Source organism: Symphodus melops (assembly GCF_947650265.1).
Source record: "Symphodus melops genome assembly, chromosome: 6".
Classification (NCBI taxonomy): Eukaryota; Metazoa; Chordata; class Actinopteri; order Labriformes; family Labridae; genus Symphodus; species Symphodus melops.
The window spans coordinates 716,844-731,988 of record NC_136696.1 but is presented as its reverse complement, the minus strand read 5'-3'; the positions used below and the strand labels follow the sequence as shown (position 1 = coordinate 731,988).

The following is a 15,145-nucleotide window of genomic DNA, read 5'->3' as shown; positions in this document are numbered from 1 at the left end:
CTGTTGTCGAGCCTTCGACCATTCTGCCCAGAACTTGTGTGGTGGGGGGTTTTAATTGGGACATCGAACGCAAAGTAGTAGAAGTGAGCAGAAACATTGATACTCCCTCTGAATGTCCTATTAATCGTTTGTTTGTGGTTCCGGAGGTTCGTGCACAGGTCATCCACTGGGGTCATGCCTCCCAGCCTTCCTGTCATCCAGGGGTGACCAGAACCCTGTTCGTCATCTGACAACGCTTTTGGTGGTCAGACATGAGAAGGGAGGTGAGTGAGTACATTGCTGCCTGTCCCATCTGTTCTGCCAATAAGAACTCTCATCAGCCTTCCTCCGGACAACTGCTTCCTCTACCCATACCTCATCGGCCCTGGTCAGACATCTTGTTGGACTTCGTGACTGGTCTCCCCCCTAGTAACGGTAACACCACTATTTTGACTGTTGTAGACAGATTTTCTAAGATGGTGCATTTTATTGCCCTTGCTAAGCTTCCCTCGGCCAAGGAGACGGCCGAGGTTATGTTATGTCATGTGTTTCGTATTCATGGGTTTCCAAAGGATATAGGGTCTGACCGGGGCCCACAGTTCGTGTCACAGTTTTGGAAGGAGTTTTGTTCCCTGATTGGAGCCACGGTTAGCCTATCTTCCGGACATCATCCCCAGAGCAATGGACAATCTGAGAGACTTAATCAAGAGTTGGAGACTGGGCTGCGGTGCATGGCATCTCAGAAGCAGGGGTCCTGGACTAAACATCTGACGTGCGTTTGAGTCTACCCAGGACGATGAAGGTGCATCCAGCGTTCCATGTAAGCCAAATCAAGCCAGCCAGGGACAGTCCCTTGGTTCCTCCGTCCAAACCCCCTCCACCCCCCCAGGTCATTGACGGGGGTCCCGTCTACACTGTGCGGCAGCTACTGGCTGTTCGTCGCCGCGGTCGTGGAGTCCAGTACCTGGTGGACTGGGAGGGATATGGCCCAGAAGAGAGGTCCTGGGTGTCTACAAGGAACATTGTGGACCAGACTCTTATTAAAGACTTCCATAGGATGCACCCGGAAGATCCTGGGCCTTCAGGAGTCGGCCCTAGAGTGGGGGGGGGTACTGTCACCAATTGCCGGAAAATCTCGTCAATGGCGGGGAATGAGTTAAGTTGAACCAACTTAATATTAATTTAAATTAAGTTCCAAAATTAAGTTGTCAAATTACTTTAAGTTGATCCAATTTATTATTCTTTCAGCATATGTGATGATATTAAGTGTTTAAGTATTTCTGAGTGTATAAGAGAAGAAAAATGTATAATATAGTTTGTAAATGTTGTAGTGCCACACTATTCATCATTTTTATTTATTTTAAAATATAAATGAAAAACTCAATAAAAATATTCTTGAGAAAAAAAAGACTCATGAGATCTACTCAATAGTGCAAAAGTTGGAACTACTTAAAAACATCCATGCAATTTGTTACCTCAATTTTTTTAAGTTGAGCCAACAACTTATTTTTTAGAATAGTCTGCCTTCTTGGCACCAGAGTATAAACATACAGTAAGTAATGGTGATGATGTGCTGATAATGAGAATCATTCATGTGACTGTTCATCTGTCATGTTTCCTGCAGGGTTCCCACTCTTTCCCTGAAATCATTTTCCAGGACTTTTCCACGACATTTTCAGCCACTAAAGACTCAAGTTATCACGTCGTACACATTCCCCCATCCCCCTCTTTCTCTGGAAGTGTTCTTTATTGCAGTTACAACTTGCATTTAACCAGATTCTTTCTCAGTTTTATCTTTGAAAAATAATAATGACAAATGTATCTTAGAATAATACAAACACACCCACAGATTACAGCACTTCATCAGCATGACACACTAGAGTTAAAATGTTCAACGAGTCAATTCCTAACTCAACCCGCTCCTTTCTCTTACTGGTACTTTCTCTGGTGCACTACAATTAAAAATGTTTGTATATTTTCAATAAATCACTGAAAAGCAATTTCTTTTGTTTCATTTCAGTTTACTCTGCAGCTCAGTTATTTTCTTCCATCCACTCATTTTTGAATTTGCATGTCTCTGACATAGTTACTCCTGTAAAAAGAGGACAACACACGTTTGAAACAGTCTATTTCTGTCCATTTTAGCTGTTTAATCAACCTGTCAAGCCCGCTGAATTACATGTGATTTAACAGTTATGAAATAAAGCTAATTTGACTGATTGATAGCTGTAATGCTAATTTAGCAATGTTAAAGCACATTAATTTATGCTAACAGTGGAAATAAGACATTTCAAAAGTGTGGGTGTTCTCGGATGTCACCCTGCCCACCTGCTGCGGTGAATAATTTACAGTATTTAATACTCGTGTGGACCACCTCGTCAGCGGCGCTCAGGGTCCTAAATGAACTTTTTGACTCCACTAAACAAGTTCTCTCTTGACTAATCTTTGACAACATGAGACCCTTCATATAATCATCCTGCTCATTATTAGACGGGTGTGTATCTGCCTCCTCCTGCTGCACGTGCATTCAGCGTGCACTACACCTGCAGTGTTTATAACTCAGCACTGTTTCACAGAGTCAGAGTGGAGACGCTCACAGACTACAGAGACTGTGAGAGGACTTTGCTATCGTTATGCTAGCTGCAGACACGTTGAGAGTGAACGGAGAAAAGTCGACTGTTTGACCCGATCACATGTTCTCAACTCCGTTTTATGGATCAACTGTGAGCTGATGCACTTTAAGTTAAAAGAGGCGCGCCGCACATGGAGGCTGGAGCTCCAGTGTGTGTGTGTGTGTGTTTTTATGTGTGTGTGCGTGTGTGTATGCTGGTGTCAGCAGTCTCTGCGATGCTTTCAGTCATGACAGCAGAGAGAGGAGCAGGGAAAAGTAGATGCAGGAAGCTACATAATACATAGTATGAGTAGCACATAGCTTAGCTTTGATGAGTGTTGGGTAAAAAAGTGAAATGTAGCCCATTAAGATGACCTGTTCAATGTTAAATGACCTGGAAGCTCCCGCTCTGCTGAAATCAGAAATATGTTAGCTCACAGTGACTCACAGCTACTCAGTGAACGACCCTCCCACTAGAACTCTCCTCTGCACGCTCTGTCACCAAACAGAGGACAGAGAGGAGCGTTGCATTATTAAATATTTGAAATGCAGTTTGATTGGCTGCTAGCATCACGTGGGGCGCTGAGTCTTAATGTTGTTGAACTGATGGAATGCTTTTGAATGTGAACATGTGGACATACAGTTCCCAACCAATACACTTAGTGTAAAAACGCTGGATTGCATGTTTTGCATGCAAATAACTGTAAAACTGCAACAAACAAGTCTATGCAGTTTGTGTAATGTCAACAATAACCAGCATTTTAAAACCTAGTGTACTTTGATTGACTGCATGTACCTTGTGAAACAGGTGTTATTCTTTGACAGTATAAATTTATTTTGAGTCAGATTTCCAGTGCTTTGGTAAAGAAAGTGTGTGCAGAGAAATATGTGTTCTATTTTGAAATGAAGAGTTTGTTTATATTTAACAAAATGCACTTTTGAGAATAAAATGATCCATTTGGCCAATTGTGTTTTGTAGATGTGAGTCTGTGATAAGAGTTCAGAAAAAGTATCTGAAGTATGGGTAAGCACTTGTTAGCACTCGAATAAAACTCCATTTAAAGGATTTTGGTAAAAATCAGATTTGTTGATGATGCAGATTCAAACACGAAAATCAACATGAACAGCATTCAATCTAAAACTTCATGGAGGTCAGAAACATGTGAACATGAAAATGTTTCAGCTGATAATCAAACACATGAGATGTAAAACACAAACAGAGAAGAAGTGAACTGACCTCAGAGTCTCCAGTCTACAGTTTGGACTCTGCAGAAAATCACTCAGCAGCTTCACTCCTGAATCCTGCAGCTTGTTGGAGCTCAGGTTCAGAAGTCTCAGATGGGAGGGGTTGGACTTCAGAGCTGAGGCCAGAGAAGAACAGCTGATCTCTGACAAACTGCAGAGACTCAATCTGAATAAAGAATAAAAGAAGAGAATCACTCAAATGTCAGCTTTCTACAGACATCATCCAAACATTCATCCAGCTGTTCATGTCAATAAAGACACCAACATGTTACTGATCTCAGTCAAGATTACACACCCACTACTCTACTGAGCTACACACACCTGGGACTGTCTGTGTGTGTGTGTGTGTGTGTGTTTGTGTGAGTGCCTTTGTCTGTGTGAGTTGTTGATGGTGTGTGAGTGAGTCTTTGTGTGTGTGTGTGTGTGTGTGTGTGTGTGTGTGTGTGTGAGAGAGTGTATGTAAACTCAACGGCAACAAAACCAAATCCACCCTCACTAACTCACAACACACCCCAGTACCATCCATCACCATTGACGGTTTCCCTGTACCCTTCTCCCCCCAAGTCAAAAGCCTCGGCATCATTCTGGACAGCACCCTCTCATTTGCTCCCCACATTAGAAACATCACCCGGATTGCCCTCTTCCACCTCCGGAACATTTCCAGACTCCGCCCATCACTGTCCCAGTCCAGCACCGCAATCCTGGTTCACTCATTTGTCACTTCCCGCATCGACGATTGCAATGCCCTCCTCACTGGACTCCCCGCCAAACTCATCAACAGACTACAACTCATCCAGAACTCTGCCGCCCGGATCATCTGATCACATCACCCCCATTCTCATCGAACTTCACTGGCTCCCTGTACAATATTGCATCGACTACAAAAACCTCCTCCTCACTTACAAAGCTCTTCACCACCTAGCCAGACACTTACCTCTGTGACCTCCTCCATCACTACAGCCCCTCACGCACCCTCCGCTCAACCTCTGCTGGACTGCTAACCATCCCCACACCACGCCTCAGTATCATGGATGCCCGAGCCTTCAGCTGCTCGGCACCCACACTTTGGAACTGCCTCCCCCCCACATAAGACAGTAAGAGTCCATCTCCACCTTTAAATCCCAACTCAAAACCCACCTGTTTAAACTGGCACACTCACTGTAACTGTTCACTTCACACTACACCTGTCTTTAGTTTGTTTTATGTTTGGTTTTAACCTCCTGTACCGCTTTTATCCACTGGAAGGCGACCTTGGGTGGCTTGAAAGGCGGCAATAAATAAAATGTATTATTATTACTATGTCTGTCTGTGTGTGTGTGTGTGTGTGAGTGTGTGTGTGTGTGTGTGTGTGTGTGTGTGTGTGTGTGTGTGTGTCATAATCACATAAATGTTAGTTCAGATAATCTTGTGTCTTCAGTTTTGAACATTTAATAAAAATCAGAAACTTTCACTTTAAAAACTTAAAGAACTCCATTTAAAGGATTTTGTTAAAAATCAGATTTGTTGATGATGCAGATTCAAACAAGAAAATCAACATGAACAGCATTCAATCTAAAACTTCATGGAGGTCAGAAACATGTGAACATGAAAATGTTTCAGCTGATAATCAAACACATGAGATGTAAAACACAAACAGAGAAGAAGTGAACTGACCTCAGAGACTTCAGTCTACAGTTTGGACTCTGCAGAAAATCACTCAGCAGCTTCACTCCTGAATCCTGCAGATTGTTGGAGCTCAGGTCCAGCTCTCTCAGATGGGAGGGGTTGGACTTCAGAGCTGAGACCAGAGAAGAACAGCTGATCTCTGACAAACTGCAGCTCATCAATCTGAATAAAGAATAAAAGAAGAGAATAAAAAGAATGATGAATGAGATGATAAGAACATAACTAGGTCCAATCAGTGAGTGTGTCCCTAAAATAAGTAGAGAGACTTTGTCATTGTGTTATTGTGGATCATTCAAATGTCAGCTTTCTACAGACATCATCCAAACATTCATCCAGCTGTTCATGTCAATAAAGACACCAACATGTTACTGATCTCAGTCAAGATTACACACCCACTACTCTACTGAGCTACACACACCTGGGACTGTGTGTGTGTGTGTGTGTGTGTGTAAAATCAAACATGTTCTATAAAATATCTATAATTTAAATGTATTTATAATGAAACTCTGACTGTTTAGTAACAAATCTTTAAAAAGGTAACATGATCATGTGTCATTCTTGTTGATGGTCAGACGCTTCATTTCCTGTTTTCTACTTGAATTGTTTTAGCATCATCATGTGAAGTCTACGTCTATATGGATGAAGGAAAACAGAGCAAGTCTGTCTCTTTATCAGCTTCATGGTTCCACCCTTAAACTCTTTTAAAAGAGACAATTCTTTCATTCAGCTGTGATGTTGTTCAATCCTTACAGAATCCTTTAATGGGTGGTCTTAACCATCACGCCCTGTATGGAATAAGCCCTTATTAACAGCTGCTGCTAGAACACTGACAAACTGAACATGGAAACTTCCAGGGTAGGCCTAGACTACCCTTTAAACCACCTGGGACACATCATAAAGGATGAGGCCTTTCACTGACTTCAGACTGAGGGAGAGAACTTCAGGGAGGAGATTGGTCCACTGCTTCCTCTGACAGCTTATCCTGCATCAAACACCAGTGAGAGAGGGACTTGGGCTTATCCCTGACCACTGTGGGAGGCTGCTTTCTCACTCTCCCGGTCAGCGGGACAAGCCGGCATTGTTCACCCGATACTTGAGGAGCTGAGGCGGCGGTACAGAGGCTGTCGAGCCGGCGCAAAGCTAAAGGCTAGGCTAGTGGCTAAGCGATGGAAGTACAAGCCCTCGGTTCCGGTGATAGTTATGGGGAACGTAAACTGTCTAACCAACAAGACAGACGAGCTGGCTGCTCTCGTGAGGAACAACCGGACATTTAGAGAGTGCAGTTTAATGTGCCTCACAGAAACCTGGCTGACTCAAAACACCCCGGACGCTAACGTGGATCTACCGGGCTTCACTACAGTGAGAGCGGACAGAGACACGAAACGCAGCGGCAAACGGAAAGGAGGAGGACTCGCACTGTTTATTAACACCAGATGGTGCCACCATGGACATGTCACTGTGAAGGAGGCAACGTGCAGCAAAGACATCGAGCTGCTGGCGGTAGGTCTCCGTCCTTACTACATGCCCAGGGAGTTCTCCCACGCCAATGTTGTTGTTGTTTACATTCCTCCGCGAGCACACGTCGAGACTGCGTGTGACATCATCCACTCGAACATCTCGAGATTACAAACGCTGCACCCGGATGCTTCATTGCCATCTCAGGGGACTTTAACCATGTTACATTGAACTCCACACTACCGGACTTTCACCAGTTTGTAAGCTGTCCCACCAGGAAGAACAGGACAATAGACCTCCTGTATGCAAACGTGAAGGACGCCTACACTGCCACCCCCTTACCACCTCTGGGTAAGTCCGACCACAACCTGGTCCTACAGTGGCCACAGTACAAGACTAAGATCCAGAGACAACCAGTAACAACACAGACCTTCAGAAAGTGGTCTCCTGAGGCAGAGGAGGCTCTCAGAGACTGTTTTGAGATCACTGACTGGAGTGCCCTGCAAGAGACTCATGGTGATGACATTGAGGGGGTCACACACTGCACAACTGACTACATGAACTTCTGTATGGACGTTGTGGTTCACACTAAAACTGTGCGCTGCTTCCCGAACAACAAGCCCTGGATCACCAGCGATGTCAAGGAGATCCTTAACAGGAAGAAAAGGGCATTCAAGGAGGGAGACCAGGCAGAGCTGAAGCGTGTGCAGGGGGAACTCAAGGTCAGACTCCGAGAGGGAGGTCTGGGAGGGCATGAAAACCATCACAGGCTGCAAGAAGAAAAACAACAACGCAGAAGACGGGGACCCTGAGAGAGCAAACCAGCTCAACTTGTTTTTTAACAGGTTTGACAGCCCCGTCGCTGCAGCCAGTAGCACCCCCTCTACACACCCCATCCCTCCCTCTCACTCCCCCCAACACCTCCACCAGGACAAACACAATCTCCAGAGACAATCAATCCCCCATCCCCCCCACCATCACCAGAGACCAGGTGAGCAAGGAGCTGAAGAGACTCCGCCCCAGGAAGGCAGCAGGCCCGGACAAGGTGTGTCCCAGGATGCTAAAGGCCTGCTCTGCTGAGCTGGGGGAGCCACTTCAGCACGTCTTCAACATGAGCCTGCGGCTCGGAAAGGTTCCTGTGCTCTGTAAGACCTCGTGCCTCACCCCGGTCCCCAAGAAGAAAAACCCCAGTGAGCCAGGCGACTTCAGACCTATCACCCTGACATCCCACGTTATGAAGACCTTTGAGCGGCTGCTGCTCCAACACCTCAGACCCCAGGTCCAACACACACAGGATCCCCTGCAGTTTGCATACCAGGCAAAGGTGGGTGTGGATGATGCCATCCTCTATCTTCTACACAGGGCTTACTCTCATCTGGACAAAGGGAGCAGCGTGATGAGAATCATGTTCTTTGATTTCTAAAGCGCTTTCGACACCATCCATCCCCTCCTACTGAGAGACAAGCTGACCGAGATGAGGGTGGACTCGCACCTGGTGAGGTGGATCACGGACTACCTCACAGAGAGACCACAGTACGTCAGACTGAAGGACTGCACATCTGACACTGTGGTCAGCAGCACCGGAGCACCACAGGGGACCGTGCTCTCCCCTGTCCTGTTCACCCTGTACACCTCTGACTTCCAGTATAACTCTGAGCTCTGCCACATGCAGAAATACTCGGACGACACTGCGATAGTTGCTTGTGTCAGGGATGGACAGGAGGAGGAGTACAGGAGCCTGATCGAGGACTTTGTGACGTGGTGCAGTGCCAACCATCTGCAGCTAAACACCTCAAAGACCAAGGAGATGGTGGTGGACTTCCGAAGGGACAAACCACATCTAGAACCTGTTTCCATCGGGGGGGTCGACGTGGAGGTGGTCAGGACCTACGGGTATCTGGGGCTGCAACTGGATGACAAGCTGGACTGGTCGCCTAACATGGACACTACCTGCAGGAAGGGACAGAGTCGTCTGTACTTCCTGAGAAGGCTGGGGTCCTTCAACGTCTGCAAAAAGCTGCTGCAGATGTTCTACCTGTCTGTGGTGTCCAGCGTCCTCTTCTACGCAGCGGTGTGCTGGGGAGGAAGCTGCAAGAAGAGGGACGCAGCACGCCTGGACAGACTGGTGAGGAGGGCTGGCTCTGTGGTGGGTACAGAGCTGGACTCACTGGTGACAGTGGTAGAGAGGAGACTCTGGACAAAATGCTCTCCATCATGGACAACACACACCACCCTCTGCACAGCACCTTCACCAAGCAGAGGAGCATGTTCAGCGAAAGACTGCTGTCACAGTCGTGCTCCACGGACAGACTCAAGAACTCTTTTGTCCCCCTATAGGCCATCAGATTGTACAACACTTCACTGTCACGGCAGGGAAGAAGCACACGGTGAACCCTGGACTCATTTTTCACTTTTTCTTTCTCACTCCTCATCTGCACTGCTGACCTCACAGTCAGCCCCTAGTTGGACACTTTAATGCGTATTGATCGTCACCTTACTGAGCACTGGTCACTTTAATGATGATCACCCTAATCATGTCTGGTTTCATCCTACTGTTGTGTTATGCTACATCTGTAATGGTTGACATGATCACCCTAACTAGGTCAAGTTTCACTCTATTGTCTTCAACACGTAATGCTAATCCGCTCATCAATAGTTGGGTACTTAAATGGCAATCACCCTAATCACTCCTGGTTTCACCTTATTGTTTTGGACACTTAATGCTAATCACTGCTCCTTTATGTTGCTGAGCACTTTAATGGCCCAGTCTGCATCCCTGCATTGACTGTTTAATGACTGTACTCACACCTCTGGCACTACCTCAAACACCTCTGTACATGCACATGTAACTAGTTTCTAGAAGGTCAGCACTTTGTTTCTAAGGCTCTTTAACTGTTTTACAGGTCTCTTTTAACCAGCACATGTTTTTCTCTCCTTCACAGGTTATGTACATTATGCTATATAAGTTCTAAGTCTAATGCTAACTGCACAGGTTTAACCTGTGTATTGTATCTAATGTCTTGTGTCCTGCCTGTCTGTATACTGCTACTGGATGCCTTGAATTTCCCTCGGGATCAATAAAGTATCTATCTATCTATCTATCTATCTATCTATCTATCTATCTATCTATCTATCTATCTATCTATCTATCTATCTATCTATCTATCTATCTATCTATCTTTTAAAACACTACAGCATTATCTAAATGTGTAAGATATACAATTCCTAGAATTAAAATGACACATGTGACCTTTATCACACCAAGCAGATTCAAGAACATGTAAAACTCCCTCTCACATGTGTGCTGTCATGGCTTTGGTGAGACAGGAACACTGATCCATCTGTTGTGATCTTCTGTGAGGAGTTCTTCAGGTTATCTTAAGACTGTCTTTTATTCTGTAAGTCCAAATAGCATTCTGTCTGATAGTCTGCCTTCTTGGCACCAGAGTATAAACATACAGTAAGTAATGGTGATGATGTGCTGATAATGACAATCATTCATGTGACTGTGTTCGGTAGCGTCATGTGGGGCGCTGCGCCAGCAAAGAAGCGCTGTGTCTTCATGTTGTCAGAAGATAAGTGGACAAATCCATGCGCAGAACTTTTAATCCGTTCACATTGCATTGATCATTTTCCAGGTTTTCCAGGACGCGTGGGAACCCTGATTCCAGGTTTTACAGCTGCAGCTGTCAGAAGAAATGTACCGTCACATCTTCATCTTTCTTTAATATATGATCAGTATCTCTCTCTTGTTCTCAGTGATTTCCCCCTCAGGTTTCATTTTCTCACTTCATCTTGTGTTCGTCCTTTTCTGATGACAGAGAGACGTTTGTTGTTTTTGATGACAGCGCTGTCTGAAAGACTGACATCATCTCATGTTTGTACTTTATGTTTTAAATCCTCGACTGACTCTCTTAAAGTTTAGCTTCTCATCATATTAATGTGAAGAGAGAAATGAAACCTGTAGTCTTACCTCAGAGTCTCCAGTCTACAGTTTGGACTCTTCAGTCCAGCAGACAGCAGCTTCACTCCTGAATCCTGCAGCTTGTTGTAGTTCAGGTTCAGCTCCCTCAGATGGGAGGGGTTGGACTTCAGAGCTGAGGCCACAACTTCACAGTGAGTCTCTGATAGTCCACAGCTACTAAACCTGTTGTAAAACAAATGGTAGATAATGTTATTTAAAGGAATGTCTTCATATTTTCATCCAATTTTAATTTTGTTAACAAACATTTCCATCACTTGTAAACGTGTTCTCTGATGTCATGATTTAGTTCTGATTTCCTGTTTTTAGTTCTCATTGTTCCCTGTGTGTTTTCTGTTCTAGTCTTCACTGTTTCCTGTCTTACTTTGTATCCTTGTGTCCTTCTACAGAATGTTGTGCGTAATATTTTTTCCTATGTTAAGGTTCCTCGTTTGGCGTTTAGTGTTTTTTTTTTTTTTTTTTTTTCTCAAGAATATTTTTATTGAGTTTTTTACACATTTCCAGAAAGGGAGTACAGGTATTCAGAGGTAGACATCGGGTGTGTGCAAACTGTAAATCAGCGGAAATATACAGGTACACTTTATCATTTGTACTGTACATATAGGTACCAACGTACAGAGAGGATCCACATAGTTCGCATCACACATCTACAGTTACTGGTCACTTTCTGTACCCCCATACATCCTCAATCGGTAGAAACAAGGCGTAAACAATTTTGAAAAAGAGCAAAGAAAGACAAAACAAAAAACAAAAACAAACAACCCCCCCCCCCCCAAAAAAAAAATAAATAAATAAAATACAAATACAGATAAAAAAAGAGAAACCGCACACTGTCTCTTGCCTGGAGCGAGTCGGAAAGTTAGAAAGTTACAGAGCTGGAAGCCAGGTTATTGGAAAGCTAAAAGATAAACGAGTCTGCTTTTATTGTAAGATAACCAAGGTCTGGGACAATTAAGTTTACTGATGGTTCCTAAAGTATTCCAGAAAAGGCCCCCACAGCTTTTCAAACTTAATAGTTGAGTTGCAGACTGAGTAGCGAATCTTTTCGAGCTTTAGACAGGCCATAAGGTCTCCAAGCCACTGGGCGTGGGCGGGCGGAGCAGCATCCCTCCACTTCAGTAAAATGGCCCGCCTTGCCAAAAGTGACGCAAATGAGATTGTGCGGCGCTTACTGGGAGCGAGATGGTTGTCGTCGTCTCCTGTGGTGCCAAAAATAGCCAGCAGAGGATTAGGTTCCAAATTCAGATGAAGGACTGAAGACAATGTTTGAAAGACTTCTCTCCAGTATTTTTCCAGACTGGGACACGACCAGAACATGTGGATAAGAGAAGCCTCAGCAGTCCTGCACTTATCACAACAGGGATCAACATCTGGATAGAAGCAGGATAATTTAGCCTTTGATATGTGGGCCCTATGCACTACTTTGAACTGTAGCAGGCTATGACGAGCACAGAGGGAAGTTGAATTGACCAGTTTAAAAATTGAACTCCAAGTGTCATCTGAAATAGACAGGTTTAGATCCTGTTCCCAGGAAGATTTGATTTTGTCAAGGGGGGCCTGTTTAATAGCTGCCAGTCTGTCATATATTATCGATATTAACCCTTTTTGTGAGGGATGCAGGTTGAGGAGAGCATCAACAACATGTGTGTCAGGTGTCTCAGGGAAGTTTGGTAATTGACTACGGAGGAAGTGACGAAGTTGCAGGTATCTAAATAAGTGAGTGCTCGGTAGGCTGAATTTCTTAGAGAGTTGCTCAAATGAAGCAAAACTGTTTTCTATGAAGAGGTCCTTAAAACGTTTAATGCCCCGTCTGTGCCACTCGTGAAACGCAGGATCAAGTAGAGAAGGTTGAAAAAGATGGTTGGATCAGACGGGGCTCGAGAGAGAGAAGTCATTAAAACCAAAGTATCTCCTGAACTGGACCCACACTCTTATGGAGTGCCAGACCACTGGGTTGTCCAGTGGTTTACTCGGAGAGAGAGGAAGAGAAAATCCGAGCAGAGCTAGGATGGAAATGTTTTTGCCCGATTTCAGCTCCGTAGCCACCCCCAGTGGACAGCGAGGTTGGTAATGGAAGTAAGACCAGGCAGTAAGACAGCGAATATTCGCTGCCCAATAATAAAAGCGAAAATTAGGCAGTCCCAAGCCTCCGTCGTATTTTGATTTTTGGAGATGAACTTTACCTAGTCGAGGTCTCTTGCCCTTCCATATATAGGATGTTATAAGTGAGTCCAATGAGTCAAAAAAGGATTTAGGAATAAACGTTGGTATGGATTGAAAGAAATAAAGGAACTTTGGGAGAATAGTCATTTTGATAGAGTTAATTCGGCCCACTAGGGTTGTGGAGAGAGGCGACCACCTTGTAAGGTGTTGTTTCACATTATCTAGCAGGCTGAGGAAGTTTTCCCTAAAGAGAGACATGTGTTTTTTCGTGACTGTAATGCCAAGGTAGGTAAATTGATTTTCCACTATTCTGAATGGGAAGTTTGTATAGTCTAATGCTAATGCAGCTTCATTTATAGGGAAAAGTTCACTTTTGTGCAGGTTCAACTTATATCCAGAGATCTGACCAAACTGCTTGAGTAGTGACATTATAGGTGGCAAAGAGGTGTCAAGGTTTTCTATAAAGAGCAAAAGGTCATCTGCGTAAAGAGACACTTTGTGTTCGACCCCCGATCTCCTAATCCCAGAGAATGCCTTGCAACTACGGAGTGCGACTGCTAACGGCTCTATGGCCAGATTGAAGAGTAGTGGGCTCAGAGGGCACCCTTGACGTGTGCCCCGTTCAAGAATGAAAGGTTCTAATAGTTGAGAGTTGGTGCGGATCGCAGCCGAAGGGCAGCGATATAACAGCTTTATCCACGTAATAAAGGTTGGGCCAAAACCAAATTTCTCTAAGGCTTTAAACAGGTATCTCCATTCGACCCGATCGAACGCCTTCTCTGCGTCTAGAGAAAGAACACACTCGGAGAGTGAGCCTGAAGGCGAGTACAGGATATTGAATAGATGACGCGTGTTGAAGAAGGAGTGACGGTGCCGAACAAAGCCAGTTTGATCATCTGATACAATTAATGGGAGAGTGGACTCCAATCTGCGTGCCAGAACTTTGGCCAAAATTTTAACATCCACATTCAACAGGGAAATTGGTCTGTAGGAGGAACACTCATCAGGTTCTTTACCTTTCTTTAAGATAACAGTGATACAGGCTTCGTTGAATGATGCTGGAAGGTTACCTTGCTTAAACGAATCCGAGAGCAGTGAGCATAATCTAGGGGAAAGCAACGCAGAGAATGTTTTAAAAAATTCTACAGGAAACCCGTCTGGACCAGGGGATTTACCTGATTGCAGTGAAGAAATTGCTGCAGCTACTTCCTCTTTGGATATAGGCTCGTCCAGTTTACTTTTGTTGTCAGGGGGAACCACCGGAATGTTTAAACTGTGTAGAAAATGTTCCATCTGAAAAACTTCCTCGGGGAGTTCAGAAGTATAGAGGCGAGAGTAGAAATTTCTGAATGTGTCATTAATCTTAGAATGATCAAATGTAATATTGCCGGCGTTTAGTGTTTTAAGTCTCGTCTTTGGTGTTTCCCGTTTTATTTTGTAATATCTTGTTGAGGTTGTGTTTTCAGTGTCAGGTTTTTATTTGTACTTGTGCTCAAGTGTTCTGGTCTTGTGTTTCTTGTGTTTCCTGCCTTGTTGATGACCCTGATTAGTCTCACCTGTGTCTGATTGTCCCATGTCTATTTAGTCTCTGGGTGCATTCAGATTGTCCCTCCTATCCATTTTCACTATCCACCTTTCCTTCACCCCGTGAAAACCTCACAGGGTGAAGGAAAGGTGTTAGGAGACTTCATAAAGGACTTAGGAAAGGTGATAGGAGACTTCATGAAGGACTTAGGAAAGACATTAGGAGACTTCAAAAAGGACTTAGGAAAGGTGTTAGGAGACTTCATGAAGGACTAAGGAAAGGTGCTAGGAGACTTCATAAAGGACTTAGGAAAGGTTTGAGGTGACTTCACAAAGGACTTAGGAAAGGTTTGAGGTGACTTCACAAAGGACTTAGGAAAGGTGTTAGCAGACTTCATAAAGGACTTAGGAAAGGTGTTAGGAGACTTCATGAAGGACTAAGGAAAGGTGCTAGGAGACTTCATAAAGGACTTAGGAAAGGTTTGAGGTGACTTCACAAAGGACTTAGGAAAGGTTTGAGG

General features: G+C 44.4%; 1 protein-coding gene across 1 annotated transcript in view; it reads right to left on the bottom strand.

Moving 5' to 3' along the window:
- The window catches only part of LOC306825396 (uncharacterized protein), a 498,202-nt gene that overhangs the window by 476,759 nt on the left and 6,298 nt on the right, over positions 1-15,145 (bottom strand). The window contains exons 3-4 of the mRNA XM_079346114.1: positions 10,929-11,102; positions 5,489-5,662 (exon numbers count right to left, since the gene is read on the bottom strand). Coding sequence (XP_079202240.1) covers positions 5,489-5,662; positions 10,929-11,102 — 348 coding nt within the window. The remainder of the gene's footprint in view (positions 1-5,488; positions 5,663-10,928; positions 11,103-15,145) is intronic.